Genomic DNA, 19523 nt, shown 5'->3' with positions numbered 1-19523 from the left:
TATACAATTATATTATTTAATTTGTCGATATTTCGACTTCAGTCTGAAGTCATCATCAGGACTAGGTACGAAAAGAACAAACATACATATTAAAATCATAAAAATACACATTTGCACAAGTACAGAACTTACATTTTTGAATGCAATATGTCGACTAGTGTAACAAAAATATAAGTTTACGAACAGTGCAAAGTAAATAACAATAAAATGTAAATAACACACTGCCGTTATCATAAACAAAAAATGAACATAAGCAGAAAGTTATCTAAATGAGTAGTGAGCGCCGCTCAAGTGATATCAGCTGCAGCCTGCAGGTGAACTCTTTGGTAAACAGTGGGAGATGCTCTTATCTATTATTGTTGTTGTTGTTGATCAGCTGCCTAAAGGCAGAGGCAATACCAATTGTATCAGATTTGAAGTTCATCCGTTTGTCGCTGGGTGTATTTATTATGTGCAGCATCTCTAATATGTAGCGTTTGTTGTAATTCCTCTCTGTAGAATTTCTACATTTTCTAAATTGGGAGAGTGTCCAGTTTCTCTGCAATGCTGTGTTAGCGCCGTTTTGCCATCATTAGGGTTGTTGCGATTTTTAATATTCGTTTTATGCCCGGAAATCCTCGTTTTTAGTTTCGATTTAGTAGTCCCCACATATACTTTGTCGCATACGTGGGACCCGTCACCATTACATAGAATTTTATATATCAAGTCCGATTTCTCATATTTATCTATTCTACTCTTGGTATTACTGAAAATTTGTCGCAACGTATTATTGTAGGTAAAGGCTAAATTATATTTCTCTTTGTCATAAATATTTGAATATTTTATTCTGTTAGACAGGCCTGACACATATGTAGTCGATTTATATATTTTATTATTTTCGGCATTTTTCCTCGCAGTGGGTTTCTTATAATAATCTCTTATAAAGTTTTTTATTATGCGTGTAGGAAATTCATTGTTTTCTAGAACATTTATTATTATTTTAATGTTTTCTTTATGATAAACTTCATCGCTGATCGAGAGAACTCTGTTGATAAAATTTGTTTGTTCTTTTCGTACCTAGTCCTGATGATGACTTCAGACTGAAGTCGAAATATCGACAAATTAAATAATATAATTGTATATCAAAAATTCACGTATTGTGTTTTATTAAGAATATACAAATATTTGGCCTAGAGCTCGTTTATATTTAAAAAGTTATAATTCAAAGGCCGTAAACAACAAAAATAATTATGGAACGGAGAGCACACCGCGCCAACAAAAACACCTACAGACATATGAAAAGCAAGTATGGTATAGAGATCAAGAAGTACACAAATCGATACCAACAAAGCACAAAACAGCTGGCTAAGTTGACACAGTCGATTAAGTTTCTGGTAAGTTGCAGAAAAATTGGCTTAACACCCAAATTCATAAACAACGCCACCAAAAATATTTTGTACGTACTAAACTGCAACACCAACAACAAGCAAGTGGCGGCCACCGTGGTGTGATGGTAGCGTGCTCCGCCTATCACACCGTATGCCATGGGTTCAACTCCCGGGCAAAGCAACATCAAAATTTTAGAAATAATGTTTTTCAATTATAAGAAAATTTTTCTAAGCGGGGTCGCCCCTCGGCAGTGTTTGGCAAGCGCTCCGGGTGTATTTCTGCCATGAAAAGCTCTTAGTGAAAACTCATCTGCCTTGCAGATGCCGTTCGGAGTCGGCATAAAACATGTAGGTCCCGTCCGGCCAATTTGTAGGGAAAATCAAGAGGAGCACGACGCAAATTGGAAGAGAAGCTCGGCCTTAGATCTCTTCGGAGGTTATTGCGCCTTACATTTATTTTTTTTTTTATTTATACAAATATTTGGCCTAGAGCTCGTTTATATTTAAAAAGTTATAATTCAAAGGCCGTAAACAACAAAAATAATTATCTCAATAATATTCATAGGGAGGGAGTTCCATAGATGTATTGAATTAACAAAAAACTGTTGTTCGGAAGTAAGAGTTTTTATGATGGATCTGAGGAACTGGAGCCCTCTTAAAGATATTTTGTTTCCTTTGTGTAAATGATTTTATGAATGTGAACGAGTGTTTTGATTTTTAATAAGTTGTTCAGAGCTCTATTTTTATTTAATTTATTTATTACGACTCGAAGAGCCTAGCTTATACAATTTGAAAAAAATTATTGCATTAATTAACAATAGGTACAGTAGTTTAACAATAGGTACATCAGTTTAAATAGATATATGTATATATATATAAACGAGGAAATTTGTAATTTTAGAATTAGATATATAAATTAGGAATACACAACCAGCACAGATATTAGTATTTATTTTATCCTCATAGATTTGACGTAAGTGTATAACCTTTTTTTAAACAAGTTATTATCACTATTTTTTATGTATTCAGGTTGTTCATTGAAGTTCTGTTCAGATTCTGTTTTATAATTAGGTAATTTGAAATCATTTCTTTGTCTTGTATTTCTTCCATGGACATCATAATTAACTCTAATATTTGTTCTTAAGTATACAGGTAAATTTCCGGTTTTTATATTGTATATAAACTTCATCGTAAAGAAAAATATTTGTTGCTTCACGCTTATATAATTTAAACTAAGTAGCATATCTTTGATTGGGGTATCATAACGTTTGTTTAAGATGAATCGCATAGCTTTATTCTGCATTTTTTGTAATTTATCGATTTGCGAATCTTTCATAACAAATAAAATTGTAGAGCAATATAAAAAGTAAGGTTCAACAACAGATCGATATACTTTAGTTTTATAGTAATTACTTAGGTTTTTGCAGGTTCTTTGCATAAACCATATTTTAGTTGCTATTTTATTTGTTATATAAGCAACATGGGCGTTGAATTTTAATTTACAATCTATTACGATACCAAGGTATTTAATAGTATCTACGTTTTTAATTTCTGAATTGTTTAATTTGAGAGCACCAATATCGGAAACATTCTTTCTAGTTATTAACATGTATTTAGTTTTTTCGATATTAAGTTTAAGTTTGTTAGCACACAACCTTAATATAAACGGCATTTAGTCACTTTGTAATTTATTTCTTAAATCATTTTCGTTTCTACCACTTATCCAAATTAGTGCATCGTCAGCAAACAATTTTATTGTACTATATTTCAAAATTGAATTAATATCATAATTTAATTTAATTTTCTATCAGAAAACATTCATACAATGCCCGAAGCAAACTTTTCCAATCGCACATAAAATATAGACATTCCATGTAAGAGTATTATTGAACATTACGCCACAATTTTTCACATTGTTCATTTAATCAATTACCGCATTCCCTAGCTGCAGTCTGTCTATTAGACTTATAGCGTTTTCTTTTTTGGCAAATGTCTTACGCTTTTTGTACGCTGCGCAAGGGCTGTAAATATATATTGTTCTATTCTAAAAAACAAGCCACGCCTTTACGGGGCATTTAGTTCTTCTGTGTATATTGTTACTTGCTCGCAACGCAAAAGCGTTACACTTTTATTTAACCTGCATAAAATGACGATGTGGCTGGGTAACCTCGTCAAACCAGCTGATTGTGACAATTTATTTTCGTAACTTTACAAATTTTTAGCGAAGAAAATTGAAATGAAGGCAATAATTGCTAATGAATTTTTATTATTATTGATAACGCGCTTGTGCAGCTGATTCTGATAAACGGGGTAGCAATTTATGTTCATTTCATGCTCTATAAAAGTTGGCACTTTTCAAGGAGTAATTCTTTTAAGGTTTTACCATTAATTTAGGCAAAATTTTTTTTTTTTTTTTTTCAGAAAAATAAACAGTACTAAATTGGAGCTCTTTTATGTATTCAAGATGTTAAGCTAGCCTTAAGATACATAGATACATATGTCACCGGCAACCGTACTTGTTCTTGCGTTACACTGTTATCGGCAAAATGTATATCAACCAGTAGTGGAATTCACTAACTTTTTTAACGATATTTGCCATCGCTTTATTTGCGAATCGATAACTATAACGATTTCGTTATTCAGTAACTATTTTGTATCGATATTCGTTAATCGACAATCAGCTGTGTTGTTAAATAAACGGCAAGTGAATTGGCTGCGTTAAAAATCACGAAATTCACATTTCTGACAATTTTAGTTAAAAAAGAAAATCGGAGCTTTAATTAAATACCTTCAAACACGAAAAGCTGCTTTATTTATAAATCAAATGGCATTTGAGTACTTTTTTTTTTTTTCACAAGATGAAGAGTTACTGAGGCCATCGCCAGTGGACAGACGCCTTCTTAGGGAAGTAGATAACCCATTCCACCTGAATGCAACGGAGTTTCGAAAGCTGTACCGACTAACCCCAGACTTGGCTCATGATATTATTTCTCAACTTGATGGTCAATTAAGAGGTACAAGAATAACTGCGATATCAACAGAGAAACAGGTAAATCATGGAATTTCATATAATTTTCAATTGAACACTATTATAAAAATTTCAGGTTCTAACTGCTTTACGCTTCTTCGTAACTGGTTGTTATCAACGGCCCGTTGGAGAACAATGGGGCATATCAATGAGCCAGTCGTCTGTAAGCCGCTGTATACATCGCGTAACAAATGCTATCAACCATTCTTTGTTTTTCGATAAAGTAAAGTTTCCAATGACTCAAATAGAGCGGCAAGCTGCGAAAGAAGTTTTTTCTGCGTCACCTGCACCATTTGTGGGAGGTACTATTGGGGCTATTGATTGCACTCATGTGTCCATCATGAGCCCCAGAAATCATGAAGAGGCATATGTAAATCACCATGGATACCATTCAATAAATGTACAAATGGTAAAAGCAATAATTCAAAGAAATGTATTGTAATTTTTTGATTATAATCACCCCTATTCTGCATTTCGATTACGTTCCCGTTCTACGCTCCGCTTTAATCGAAGTTTGGTATTCTGCATTACGACGGAATCGTAAAGAGAAGAGGAAGAGTAAATGATTTTTCGAAATCAGCTGTTGGTATGGAATGTGTGAACATTGGAACAAAATAAATTAAAGAAAATTTGTAAAAAACACTGAAAAACGTTTATATTTTATTATCCACGCCATTTTGTACAAAAAAAAAGCAATAGAATATATTGCCGCAGTGTTATATTTTTTTGAGTGAAGTGATTTCATAATTGTAAGTGTGTTTTTGTCGTTCTTTTGACCAATTCCCTGCCGCGGCCACCGAGTTTTGTTAAAACGAATTCCTGCACGAATATAGTTGACATTTTCTGAATTTTAAGGATGCTAATTTCATTGCACTGGCCTAAAGTACTTTATAAAGGTTTATTTATTCTTTCCGCAAGGATTGTTTACGTTTTCGCTTCACCTTCCCCTAGGCCGGCAGCTTGCTTTGGCATATAACTCGACCCAACGAACAGACACAAATTATAGCTGTCTATTATAATGGAATCAATAGCCGCGGCATTATTTATGGAGTTGGAAAGCAACGCATACGAAAATTGCCAGGCGAGAATGGAAAGGCAGATATTGCGAGATTTGTGTAATCCATTTGAGATGAGTGATGAATTGTAAGAAATTGAACTTAAAAGTGGTAAAGTTTAGACTTATTTTCTTATTTAGGTTCAAAAAAACTTTCGACTTAACAAGGATGCTTTAAAGTATGTGTTAGATACTTTTGCGGTGCAGATACGTCCAAGGACTTCGGCATCGACATGTTGTTTTTGACCTGGAAACATATAAAAAACAATCATCATCAAGCTTTTTACGTTTCTTAACAAGTTTTACTTACATTTTTGTTAAAATTCTATTATAAATTAATAAAAAAATAAAAAGAAAATATTTTTCCGCCAACTAATTCGCAACTTAGAAAAACGGAACTACGATCGAAATGCAGAATACAAAAAATCGAACGATTCGAAGTTGGATCGAAAGAGATTGGAACACAGAATACCAAAATTGCCAAATCGAAAAAATTCCAATCCAAGTCGAAATGCAGAATCGGGCTGAATATTATTTTATATACAGATTTGTGACCCCAACCTAAAGATATTGAATGTCAATGCTAAATTCCCAGGAGCAAGGCACGATGCATTTATCTGGAGCTCCTCTGCAGTACGGAGAGTGATGCAGAGAAATTTTGAAAATGGTAGCCGCAACATGTTTTTGATAGGTAAGTGTGTTTAATGCACTGAAATTTCCCAGAAAATAAAATCGCACACAAAACTACTTGCAGGTGACTCTGGATACCCTTTAGAGCCCTGGCTGATCACTCCTTTACCTAACCAACCAGAGGGGAGCCCAAAATTTCGGTACAATGAGGCATTGTGTAAAGCTCGAAACCCAGTCGAGAGACTTTTTGGTGTTCTCAAAGGAACATGGCGATGCCTATCACAGCAAAGGACTCTTTTGTATCATCCAGGATTTACTGGTAGAATAGTTAACGCATGCGCAGTGTTGCATAACATCCGATTAAGTGAACCCATACACGAGCCTGACACTGAATACTTAGATCAAAGCCCAAGTGATAGCAATGTTAATCAAGGCGCACCCTCTTCAATAGCGAAACGTGTTCAAGACCGACTTATTGCTAATTACTATACTTAAGTACAGACTTAACAAACTTATAAATAAAAAAATCTACAGGAATGTAAAGCAAACATTTTGCCATTTTATTTTATATTTGGTCTACTTTGGTAGCGAAAACTTCCATCACACCGAACAGTCAAACTTAGCAATATCATTTCAATAGAAACGAACTTCGTGTCCTTTAAAATTAAAATAAATACTTATGAGGTTTTAACACAGCTCAGTTTTATACATAATACATTTATTTGAATGTAAAAAATCCATTCATTCGTTTACATAGATCGATTTCTTTTGGAAATTATTTTAAAAAATCTCTACTTTGGTAGTAAAAACTTCGATTCGGTATCGTCAAACTTAACAAATCATTTCAATAGAAACGAAACGAACTTCGTGTTCTTTAAAATTAAAATAAATACTTATGAGGTTTTAACACAGCTCAATTTTATACATAATACATTTATTTGAATGTAAAAAATTCATTCATTCGTTTACATAGATCGATTTCTTTTGGAAATTATTTTAAAAAATTAAGTGTCACTCAAGTGCAAAGACGAAATCAAATTATAAAAAAAATTTGAATGAAAAAACCCGTTTTAAATACGTATGTTTTTATGAGTGGTATAAATAAACGCAGGTTTGCATGAAACCAAAAATCTACATAATTAATTGCAAAACTGTATGTCGGGATACATATATGTTATGTAATGCTAATAGAAAATGCTCCCAATGAGTTTTGAATTCGAAATCAAAACAGCCTGCAAAATTTGTTTGATTGTAGCAGAAAAAGTGCGCCAGGAAAAAATTTAAATTTAGGTATATTCCATTATTGAATACAAAAACATTTAAAGAGCAATATATCAGCACTCTGATGTTTGTGAGTTTACCTAGCCTGTAGCAGCAATATAGGAGTATTACATAAATGTCATTTAACTTTCATAAAACATACACAATGATATTAAAAAAAGGCACTTCATGTTACTTACATACATATAAACCTACCGTTGCCATAAATATACCTATCAAAAGTTACATAATTTTTTGAAGTAAACCTACATCTAACATATAAATATAGGAACTCTGTATTCAAAATAAAAAAATAAAATATCTTCAAAGGCTATAATTCTTAAAGTCGATATATTGCATTGGTTAAATTATTGAAAGCGTCCGCACATGCTTTTAAGCCATTACCCATTGTGACCATACTCTCCGCCATCAACTTCGTCGCCTGTACACTAGCCACACTACAGTCTGCTGTTAAAAAGAGAATTCTGTGTGAAAACGGTATCAAGCCTAAATATGTATATAATAATAATAATACTTTTAAAGCATCGGCTTGTTTGCTGGCTGATTCCACGGCGGCAACACTTGACTCAGCTAACATCTGGTTGAAAAAAAAAATTGTTACAATAATATAAAAAATACATATTTATAATGTTTAGATGCAAAATTAAACAAATTACTTTTAGGGCTGATGCCTGAGTTTGAGCAACTTCTAAAAACGTTTTTTGTATCTCGCTGGCACTTCCTACGCGCCTCCGGGTGGCACCACTTCGAGTCGTTCTCGTTGCTGGAGTAATCGGCGTTCTTCTTGACGGAGCAACTGGCGTAGATGACCTCATATTTGCGCTTGCTTCATGAATTTCAAATGGCAGCTCATCATGCGAAACGAATTGCAGTTCATCATGCAAAACCGATGGCAATTCGTCAGGTGACATCGAGTTTATTTCCACAATGATGCTTTCCTCATTTTCCTTACGCAGTTGCCGTTGCTAACAAGAAAAACAATTGTTATCTTTCAAGCTATTATTAAATAATAAATGATTTGTTCATTACCTCCATCTGTGGCACGTTTTCATCACAGGCATCATCACCTTGCTGGTAATCCTTGCCAGTAAGGGCAATTACACGCCTCTCTAGTTCAGTGGGCCGCTGTTCATATATAGGATTGTTACCTGTCATTGCCTGCTTCCTATTCCTGTCACGAACTTTTAGACTTGTACCGCTTTTTAGATCTCTCCATACCTTTTTTAAAACAAAATTAGGTTAGATATACCCTTAAAGTACAAGAAAATAATAATGGTCGCTTACCGTACGCCACTGCTCAACAGTTTTTACAGCACCACCGAGGCTATTCAGCATTGTCGCCATTTCAGTCCATTTTTTATCACATTCTGCTTTTCCATGCCGCTTTAGAAATCTGGAACCCGCTAATCCCGGAGTTTCCATTAAAAAGTCCACCATTCGACTTAACTGCTCGGCTGTGGTACGGCTTCTCCGTTGATTGGTATTAATTGATGACGCCATTCTATTTTAATATGAGAAATTTGTTATGTCGATGAAATTAATTACGCATTTACTTACCTTTTTTTGATAACGCAAACTGTATCTCAAAACTTGCACAATAATAACTTTTAAAAGCAGTTAGTATATGGAATTTGTTTATTTTTGGCATTCCTTTTGTGCTTTTCGCATTTTTTAGGTTTCGTTAAGCTGTGCTGCCACCTTTCTACTATTTTAAATGTCATTTATTGCGAGTCGTTAAAACTAAGTTAGTGAATAGTACAATCGATAAGGCAAGCGACAAAATCGTTAATTAAAATCTCGACAAATCGCATCGTTATAAGTTAGTGAATTCCACTACAGGTATCTGCAAAGAGCATACATAACAAGAGACGTCAGTTCGTATGTTTGATATCAAACACTCGCTACAAAAGATTGTGGTTACTGACAGTTGCTTCCTACTTTTCGTTTTAATTTTCGCCGCATGTAAAAATACTAGATCAGTGTTGCCAGAACTTCTTTGCAGAAAAAAGGCTAAATGTACAAAAATTAAAGGCTAAAAAAAGCGAAATACAATTTTTTAAAGCTAAGAATAAAAGCTAGAAGTGAAAGGCAACTTTTCAAGAGTTTTAGTATTTTTTTTCATAAAAACCATAAGCTCTGCAAAAAATGCAATTAGTATAGGATGAATGTTTTAAAGATTAATTGAGGTTGGTGTAGTCAACGATTGCATATGCACAAACAAAAGGAAGCAGTCAAACTACCTAGCATTTTTCTTTTGAATGTAGTGTATGAATGCAGTGAAAATATTTGTCGATTAGTGACAAGCAAAATGGTAAAGGAAACGGTTACTCAAAATGCAAAAATTCAAATTTTGAGTTTATTTTATACTGTTTCTCCTATATTTCTGTCAATTAAACCTACATTTGTGCATCGTTGCAAGCACAAAAATTTATTAATTTGAATGACGTAAAAATACATGGAAGAATAAACAGATGGAAATTTATATGACAGTGGATGTCTCCGCTTATTTAAAGGGGTTTTTGGACCTCAACTCCGGATTTTGAGGGCGTATATGATCCAAGTATGCAAATTTTGTAATATAGACTAGACCTAAAACTTGAGGTATATCTTGAAAATAATATATTTTCAATGTCATATAGTCTTGTTAATTGAGTTAAGATTGTCGCGTTCGTTAATCTACGAGCATCAGCCTCTCGTCTAAGGAATGTAAAATTTCGTCAAAGCTTCGCGAAGATTCTCATAAAATACATGAAAATGTCGCGTCAGGAACCCAGACTTGTCCATATACATAAATACGTTTCAAAATATTTCAATATCACAGTGCTATTCATCATCTGATGTATGAGACTTAATGAGATCATTTCTTATAACAAAGCCGTGACAGCATACAAATCGTGGCATAACAAAATCGGGGCAATGTTTCGTACAGAATAGGAAAAGGGGTACAAACTCAGCCATTTTGCAGAGTGACCGGTTACCTAGTTCAAGTCGATTCGCCTGAATGCACTAAATGTAAAATTTTGTTTTCAATTAATTTTTTCGCTGGTCATCTTATTGGCTCCATCAATGGCAAGCTTTATAAAATTACCAAGAGACAAACGTGATTTTGAAATACATTTTTAAATCAGTGTTGTATCACTTTTATTAGGCTCAATTAGTTACTAAAATCTATGACAAAATTTGTTTGTTAATCGGTCGAAACATCTAACCACCAAAAATAGATCTCTCGTGCTGATAAGTCCGTTGTTTCATCAATTACATATATACAAAATTTGTTTTTTGGAAAATCCGACATTACTCATTTATATACCGGAATTGCCTTTGTTCTGCTGAAATTAAATGATTGAACGATTTTTGAATCTGTGCTATACTGAAAAAGACAAAAATATCAAAATCGCGGCTACTTGCTTAAAAAGCACCAAATTTGACAAAAAGGTACCAGCGCACCAAACAGAGTCCGAAGTGGCAACCGTGGTTTTCGCCGTGTTTTTGCGAACAGCCTTAAAAAGAAATGTCAGTAACCACAATCTAAATCAGCGAGTAGTTTGGGTTCGAAGCAAACATGTTAAGTGATGTCTCTTGTTGATTTATGCTCTTTGGTATCTGCGCGTGTTGCGCAACATTAGTGGAAGGAGGCCTACATCTACAGGTATGAATATGTGCATGCGCAAAAACGAAATGCAACTGCACATTCGTGGGTGTGAATGGAGTAAAATTGGTAGGAAATTCCGTTTAGATACGAATCGGGGTATGCGCATGATCGAGCTGAAGATCAGAAAATCATTGCAAAAGTTGGATTTAAAGTGCATGGGCGTGTGGCGGAAAAACTAAAGTATCGTGCAGTGCCGGTGAAGTGAAAAAAAAAAAAAAAAAGAAAATTGCTTTTATATCCAGTAGTCAGAAAACGGTTTTGAACCCGCTGCACAATTGTAAAGTAAATGTCAACCAACCACAAAAAGGAAATTTCGTTGGACATCCTACCACCAGTAAGTACTAAGGTACAGTTTATTTAATTAAATTCCGGGAATTCCGTTTTGTATCTTTTGCTGAAAATTTTAAATTGTTGATTACTTCATTCTTTTTCGAGATTCACGTTTGAAACTAAAGCTTAGTAAAATTTAAATGCACAGCATTTTTCAATTTTTATTTACCCCTTTTTGTACTCGTAACTTGAGCGAAGTTTCCCTTTTGCCATAAATGTAAAAATTATTAAAATAGACCTTGATCTCAAGTTCGAATGACGCAAAAGAATTTTTTTGCAGACAGTTGAACTTTGGTAACATTATTTTTCGCCACGGTAAAACTATCTAAATTATTCCCTCAGTTGACCTAAATTAAAATTTAGCGCATTTTTCTTCAACTTAAACCTAATCTAAAGGAAAGTTTTTTTGTATTAAATATAAGTGGAAGATAAAATAATCTCTTTAAAACACAGGCTAAAATTTAATAAAAATTAAATGAGCGGAAAAATAAATAGGTGAAAAAAAATTAAAATTTTTGGAATTTAGAAATTAGTTAAAATAAAATTGGTGTAAAAATGGAAAAAATTAAATAAAATTAAATATAAGTGGAAGATAAAATAATCTCTTTAAAACACAGGCTAAAATTGAATAAAAATTAAATGAGCGGAAAAATAAATAGGTGAAAAAAAATTAAAATTTTTGGAATTTAGAAATTAGTTAAAATAAAATTGGTGTAAAAATGGAAAAAATAACCCAAATTCTTGAAAAAGAAAAAAATGAAAAAAAATTAAATAAACCTAAATTCTTGAAAAAGCGAAAAAAAAGTTTGAATTTTTGAGTATCAGAAGTTAATGTAAATTAAAGTAAGAATCCGAATTAAATTAACGGCGTTTTCTTTTCTGAATACAGTGTCGCCCTGTTGGTTTTTCCCAGCTCTCTTGTGAGTTTGTTTGTTCTTTTCACAAAATATTTTCCACCGAATAAGGAAAGGGGTCTCATTAAGTACGAAGAAGAGCCATTTTGCATCGCGGCAGGTGACTAGATCAAAAGTTAGAATTTAGAGGGCAACATCAAGGCAACATTTTTTTACAGAAAAGAAAACGTTATAAAATTAACTTGAAATTAATTAAAAGCACAAAGCATAATTGATTGGAAATAAAATTTGAAGTTGAAATGAGATTAGTAGGTGAAAACAGAAGGAAATAACCTTTTCTTTGGTTTGTTTTATTGCATGCACACATGTATGTATATCCATACATACGGCATTATGTGCCAATTGGGATTGGAAAGATAGGGTATGGCTGGGCATACACACATAGGTACAGGAAGCAATAAAGAAAGCAACGAGACTTATGATATTCAGCCTGTAGACAATTTTTCGTTTTTGTTTCTTGTTTCTTTTATAGATTTTGTGGCAGGACCTAGGAAGGGGCTAAGGAGCGTACTTACCCGCATTTTCAAAAATTTTTAAAAGGAGTGAGTGGAAGTTTTTAAACAGATATGTTCCAACGACATATGTAGCGCACTGGATTGCCGCGGAATATCATATATAGCCGGGAACGAGAGAGGCTTTTCCAGGCTATAGAGTGATCGTGGCCTACAAGCGACATTACCGATAGAGCGAAAGCCAGCGCCAACGCCAACGCCAACACTTTTCAGCGAAATCCAGCTAGCGTCAGTAGCAGCGACAACCTCGCCACCATCAGCAACGCCGACAGCAACACCAGCGACGTAACCTCCACCAAAGGCCAAGGAGGGCCGAGGGAACACATTTTTTATTTTTGCCTCATAACAATTTATTAATTTCGAAATTTTTGAAGTATCACTATTTCTTTTGTTATTTTTGTAAAGATTTCCTTTTTTTGCGAGGGACACGTGGCTTGCACGTTTCTCCTTTTTTGTTTTTTTGTTGATTGCACGTAAGCACATTTTTGTTAGCTTCTAAGCTAGCTTTAGGGTTTTAGGTTTTTGGTATTTTCTTTGTAATTTTTTTCCTTTGCAATTTTTATTTCTACACACTTTCATTTTCAAACTACTAATAATAATTTTTTTGAAAGCTAATTTTTTATGACACTTACATTTTATTTTTTTATTTTTTCTCCGTTCCTTTTTATACATTTTGACCGCACAATTCTGTGACCCAATCGACGCCCGCTACCGCGAGTGCGTGAGCGTGGAGTTGATTGCAAAATTCCATTGAACCTTACTTAGGCAATGAACGTATGGTATTTGTACGAGTAGGAAGAGACATATGTATGTGAAATTTTCCTCCCTCACAGGTCCCCCACAGCTTAAAGGCGCCTACAATGCTGATGTGCTGAGATCAGGTGGGTGAGAAAACGAAGAAAAAAAAAACAAAAAAAAAATCATCATATTCTTCTCTTTACATATATACGTATGCAAGCCTATCTGCCTACCTATGTACATGATACCTTAGCCTAGGTCAGGAATTTGCATTAACTTTGGCTGCTTTGGTTTCCTTTATATATATATATATATGTGGTGCGTCGACAACGTTATGACTTAATACTATGCGTTAACGCACGCACAAAACGTTTAAGCTGCTCGCACCTTTAGAAGCGGCTGCCAAAATACAACCCTATAAATAAGAACAAACAAACCTTTTTTATTGTAAATAATTGAATTGTCATTACTTCTTCACTTGTGTTTCCGTTTAATAAAAATCATCATTAAATTCGCTAATGGTACCATATATATATATACCGATAGATCTTTTTGCTGTTTATTGAAAGGAAAGATATGACAATGATTTTTTTTGTAGAAGCAAAGTATCTTTCTAATACAGAGTACTTTAGGGTGCGACGAATTGTACGCAACCCTCAGTATTGTTCATTCAATTTTATTTTATATTTTTTTTTATATTTTTTTTGCTTCATCCTTGACTGGCGTTGAATTTACTGTAGAAGAATTACAAAAAAAATTCGAGTTTTTCTGTTTATAAAGATATACTTTTTTAGTTAAATAGAAATGTTTTGACGTGAAAGACCCTTAGACCGACGAACTTGAGTCAGGTATAGGGGGCACTGTAAAGTAATCGGAGTCAGCACAGTGCCCAAGGCTTCGCGCAAGCTGCGCTGAAGAGGGTGGGTAGACTCCCCTGGCTCTGGACGGGCCTTTTCTTTTTTTCTTCCATTTCCTACTTTCCCTCTATTTCTGTATCCTCATCTAGGCATGAACCATTTTTTTTGTTTAGATAACTGCGGGCAAGGCAGGTGTGCAAAACCCCACCCCATTCGACGAGCTAGCAGGGGCTTGCAACCATGCCACATGCCACCTCTGCCTTAGCATTAAAATTCAGCTATCGTAACAATGGCGCCCAACGATAATAGCCCGAATAGTTTTTCTTCCGATTTCCCATTATATTTCTCCTACTTTTAGTCACCACAATATCCCTTCTTGCTTTACTCACTTCTTTATCTTTATCTTTCACTACTCTCCGGACAAACCTAGGGTTTTAGGGATCATGGTTGCAACATCACTAGCGATCATTCGCAAGTGATATGTGCAGCCATGATTAAATCAGAGGGGGGTTGTATCTCTATCCTTTCAAGGATCCTTTTGCTATCTTCAAAGCTGGCACTAGTGGTACTTGGAGGATTTAGAGGTGCATATACATATGTGGTTTCAATCTTCTTTTATTAAAATTTACTTTCCTTTTTTTTTGTTTTTTTTTTTTTGCGATGTGCACACTCGTTCCAGCAACAAGTGTGAATGAGGCTTGCAACATGCATTCAAATGGGGGTAGTTTTTCAAGAGTAGGATAAAGGTGTTGCATCCGTACATCAGTACCGAGTACTGGGTATGGACGTGCGCCCTTTATAGTAGTATATAAGGGATTAGTTAGCTGACGTGACAAGGACAGAATGATTCCGGAATGAAACCTACCACAATGATCTCACCGAGGGCAACAACATACGGACCAAGAGTAACAACATAAACAGTTATAGATAAACCAGGAAGGATAGTTAAATCTGATTATTTTTTTGTTACAAGAATCTTTTTAATATATATGGAATCTTTTTAATATACATATGGTTTTATTTTATTTATTCAGTGTTTATTTAAAAGTAAAAGGTCAATACACTCGATGTAATTTATGTTTGAAAGAAAATTACAAACATTTGGGAATATGAAGAAGCAAATGAATATGAATTGTTGTTGTTGTTGTTGTTCACGAAAATTAATTTGTCGAATGACTAATGAAGAGCGGCTGTTGTGTCTACGTCCACGGCTTTAGTTCAACTACTTGCTATTTCTGCTTGCTCACACGACAACTGCTTATTCGCGCATTGTTCACCACGACTTCTCATTATTTCCACTATCGGTGCTCATTCCCACATTCGGCCATTCTGTACTACTCATCTGCCTCAGATGAGCTACTTCCAAATTCAGCGTTGTCACTAAAATCAGATAGCTTGTCGTCTTGCACCCATGCTTTCATCTTATCGGCACTTGTTGTAGTTGAGGCGGGTCCCTCACCATCTCCCACCTTTTCCACTTTGTAACGATCAAACCCTTTCGCTGCTATCACTCTGTATGGCCCCAAAAACTTCGGTTTTATTTTAAGGCCGACTCCGAACTGGGTACGTTCGATAGCTACGAGGTCATTTGCTTTGTACGTTGTTGCAGCCTTGCGCTTGGGATTGAATTGCTTTCGGTTCTCTTCTTGAATTTTACCTATGGCATTTTTTGCGTTCTCACGCGCTTCTTCTCTGCTTTGGTTAAAATCATCGATCCAATCCTCTTCAATTAATTTCATTATTTCCTCTTCATTTTTAGTTCGCATCTTATCTCCTATTAATAATTCGAACGGTGTTGTCTGAATAGCTCGGTGGAACGTGTTGTTTAACACCCTTTGTAACACAGGTACTTGTTGAAACCATTTATCTAACTTGTCTACACAGAGCTTCGTTAATACAGATATGATAGTTGAATTCAGCCTCTCCACCTGACCGTTACCTCTCGGGACACTTGCGGTTACATGTAGAAGTTTTACACCATGGCTCAGGCAATAATCTCTGAACACGTTTGATATAAAGCGCCGCCTCGATCTGCGATTACTCGGTTGGGGTAACCAAACGTATCCGCCACTATTTCAAACTTTTTGACGACCTCTTCGGCATTGAGCATTTTGGTTGGAAAAAGCCAACAAAACTTCGTAAAGCTATCTATCATTGCAAAAATATAGCGATACCCTTTCGTTGTTGTAGATAAGGGACCTAAATGGTCAATATGCAAGGTTTCTAGTGGTCGCTCACCTTTTGGTATGGGATTAAGGAACGTCTCCTTCTTGCCTTGCTTCCGCTCCGCTAAAATACACTTCACACAGGAAGCGATGCACGCATCGATTCTTTTGGTCTAGTCAGAAATAAAATACTCACGCTCGATTTTTTTCCTTAGTCTTTTGGTGGTGGAAGTGGCCATCCTCATGTGCTGTCCTAACAATGGTGTTTTTCATCTGCTCTGGAACGACATATAAAAAAGAAGCGTTGACATTTTTACACAAAATACCATGTTGAACTACATAGTCCTTATAAGGCTCTGTTTTAACGCTTCCATTATAGCACATATCGTTCCATCTTTTGACTGTGCTCGGCGTAACCTAGTTACGATGCCATCTGGTTGCGCGCAAAGAACTACTGGATTTCGACTGAGAGCATCAGCATGCTTCATTCTGATGCCGGAGCGATGTTCAACCTCGTATTGATAATCTTCCAGCAAAAGTGCCCAACGTGCAATGCGCGTAACTAAATCTTTCTTCTTTAAAGTAACAGCAAAAGCCTTACAATCAGTTACCAACTTAAAAAACTGTCCTAGGAGGTATGTTCGAAATTTTTTCACCGCTTGGACTACGGCCAATACTTCTAATTCGTAGCTTGAGTAACGCGCTTCAGCGTCACTAGTTTTTCTGTTCATAAAGCACACCGGATGTAACTGGTCGTCCTTGTTGCATTTCTGCATCAGCACTGCACCGTACCCGTGTTGGCTTGCATCTGTATGCAGTTCGGTATGCCGACCGTATTCAAAAATTTGCAAGACTGGAGGGTTAACTAATTTTATTTTTAGTTCATTAAAAGCGCGTATTTCGTCTCTTCCGAAGTTAAATTTTGCACCGCTCTTTAAAAGCTGGCTTAATGGTCTCGCTACTAAAGCATACTCTGGAATAAACTTGCGAAAATACCCCCTTAGACCCAGAAAGCTCTGCACCTGCTTCGTAGTTCGCGGCTGCGGAAAATTAATAACGGCCTTGATCTTGTGTGGCGAAGGGGAAATCGTACCTACCGTAACAAGGTGACCCAAATACTCTACCTCGGACCTTAAAATTTGGCACTTCGACCATTTAATGCGCATACCATTTTCCCCAGCGCATTTCAAAACCTTCTTCAGACGTTCTAATCCTTCTTCTACGGTTTTAGCGGGTATAATTAAGTCATCAACGTAAACGATGACTACGTTTTTATTTATTAAGTCTCTGAAAACGTAGTTTATGCAGCGTTGAAAAACTCTGGGTGAATTACATAATCCAAAGGGCACGCGTTGGAATTCGTACTGCCCCTTTTGCGTAACGAATGCAGTGAATTTTGTGCTCATCGGCTCTATTTCCACAAGGAAAAATCCGTTCTCCAAATTGATCGTGCTGAATACAGAAGCTCCTTGTAGTTTGTCCAATTGGTCTTCGATAATAGGAAGCGGATAGTGGTCACGTCTGATTTTCTTATTAAGCTCGCGAAAATCTATACACAAGCGGTGCGACCCGTCCTTCTTTTTTACAAGAACCACTGGACTAGCATAATCGGAAGAACTTTCTGCTATGATTCCTTTCTGTAGCAACTCTTGTACCTGCCCATCAATAATCTTTTGCTCATAGGGCGGAAATCTCCGCGGTCTCTGGAAAAAGGGTACTTCATCCAACAGGATGATTTTCATACGAACAGGTAATTGCTTCGGTACCGCTGGCGAATATTTTTTAACCACTTTGCAAATGTCTTTTACCACGGATTTGTCGCATACAGCCGCAAAATCAATTTCGCTGCTTACCGCTTCAAGCTTGATGTCGGCTAGGAAATATGTACTATCTTCATCGCGAATGCAATCTTTAGATTCACCTAACCTCTTCACCATTGTCAACTTGCCGGCATTTATGTTTACTACTGCCTGTTCAATTATGTTGGCCCCCAATAACATATTATATTTCATACAGCTGTCGGTCACGATATGCGTTTCAATCTCTTTGTAAATATCGCCATTTATTTCCATATCGAGTTTGCAAGCACCTTTAGTGCCCACCTTAGAACCCAAACCAGCCACGGATATTGATTTGCTTCTGTTATAAGATGTCGGTTTTAATATTTTAACTACGGACTCTTTGATTACGCAAATGTCACTTCCAGTGTCAAGCAAGCCGTCGATGACGACCTCATTGACCTTCACTGGCACACACATATTGTTCACTGCGACAACATTTACCAACGATGACTTTGTTGCTTTTGGACAATCACTATGCTTATGGCCGAAGTCATTACATCCTTTGTGTTTTTGAGGACACATATGGAACTCATGCTCGCTCGAACCGCAATTAAAACAATAACGTGATTTAGGTTTTGACTGCATCGTTTTGCTTTTGTCCGAACTTCTATCATGCGTAACTCGCTGTTTATCTTTTTGTACGCTCTCACTCTTTTTTAGTTTCTCGTATATTATCAGTTTCTCTTTGAATTCGTTTATGGAATTTGCCCCGTACAAAATCGTTTTACCGCTACCTGTATCGTTGATACCCTGTATAACATAACTTATAATAGAAGCGACGTCTACTTCTGCCTGTGAACCTATATCAATCATTTTGTACAAGTATTCACGGCAACTTTCGTCGTGGTTCTTTTTTGTTGTTGCCATTTGTCTATGTACGTCCGCTGCGTTAATTCTTGGTTTAAACTCCGTATATAATGAAGATTTTAATTCCGAGTATGAGCGAGGTTTGGCTTCACATTCAATATACAGTTTTGCAGTACCGCTAAGGGATCTTTTACAGAATATGTAGCGTTCCAAATCAGTCCATCGAAGAGTTTTGGCGAAGCTCTCAAAATCTTGTAGCCATACCAGCACGCTCATAGTTTCGTCTCCGGTGAATTTTTTGATTATGCCTTCAATATCATTTAAATTAATTTTTGTCGTACCACCAA

General features: G+C 35.6%; 2 protein-coding genes across 8 annotated transcripts in view; both read right to left on the bottom strand.

Moving 5' to 3' along the window:
* stac (C2 and C2B_Munc13-like domain-containing protein staccato) overlaps positions 1–19523 on the bottom strand; it is a 2073982-nt gene that overhangs the window by 206893 nt on the left and 1847566 nt on the right. The gene's annotated exons all lie outside the window — the stretch shown is intronic.
* LOC137236886 (uncharacterized) lies at positions 7705–9201 on the bottom strand. Of its 2 annotated transcripts, none has more exons than XM_067759981.1 (6): positions 8918–9201; positions 8645–8861; positions 8390–8578; positions 8017–8325; positions 7875–7937; positions 7705–7804 (listed from the first exon to the last, which is right to left on the bottom strand). In XM_067759981.1, the coding sequence occupies exons 2-6, from the start codon at positions 8858–8860 to the stop codon at positions 7769–7771; spliced, it is 813 nt and encodes a 270-aa protein (XP_067616082.1). In that variant the 5' UTR covers position 8861; positions 8918–9201; the 3' UTR covers positions 7705–7768. The 2 variants fall into 2 exon arrangements, with proteins under 2 accessions (XP_067616082.1, XP_067616081.1); XM_067759980.1 differs by having other exon boundaries at positions 7751–7807.

This window comes from Eurosta solidaginis, chromosome 1, assembly GCF_040869045.1.
Source record: "Eurosta solidaginis isolate ZX-2024a chromosome 1, ASM4086904v1, whole genome shotgun sequence".
Taxonomy (NCBI): Eukaryota; Metazoa; Arthropoda; class Insecta; order Diptera; family Tephritidae; genus Eurosta; species Eurosta solidaginis.
The sequence above is the reverse complement of the archived record's forward strand: the minus strand, read 5'-3'. Positions and strand labels throughout refer to the sequence as shown.

Bases quoted from the DNA above. Each gene is read 5' to 3' on its own strand.
- LOC137236886 (XM_067759980.1), bottom strand. From the start codon at position 8,860: ATGGCGTCATCAATTAATACCAATCAACGGAGAAGCCGTACCACAGCC. The intron at 7,938-8,016 runs GTAATTTGTTTA...TTTTTCAACCAG, and splicing joins CTCAGGCATCAGCCCTAAAA to ATGTTAGCTGAGTCAAGTGT. The intron at 7,808-7,874 runs GTATTATTATTA...TCTTTTTAACAG, and splicing joins AACAAGCCGATGCTTTAAAA to CAGACTGTAGTGTGGCTAGT.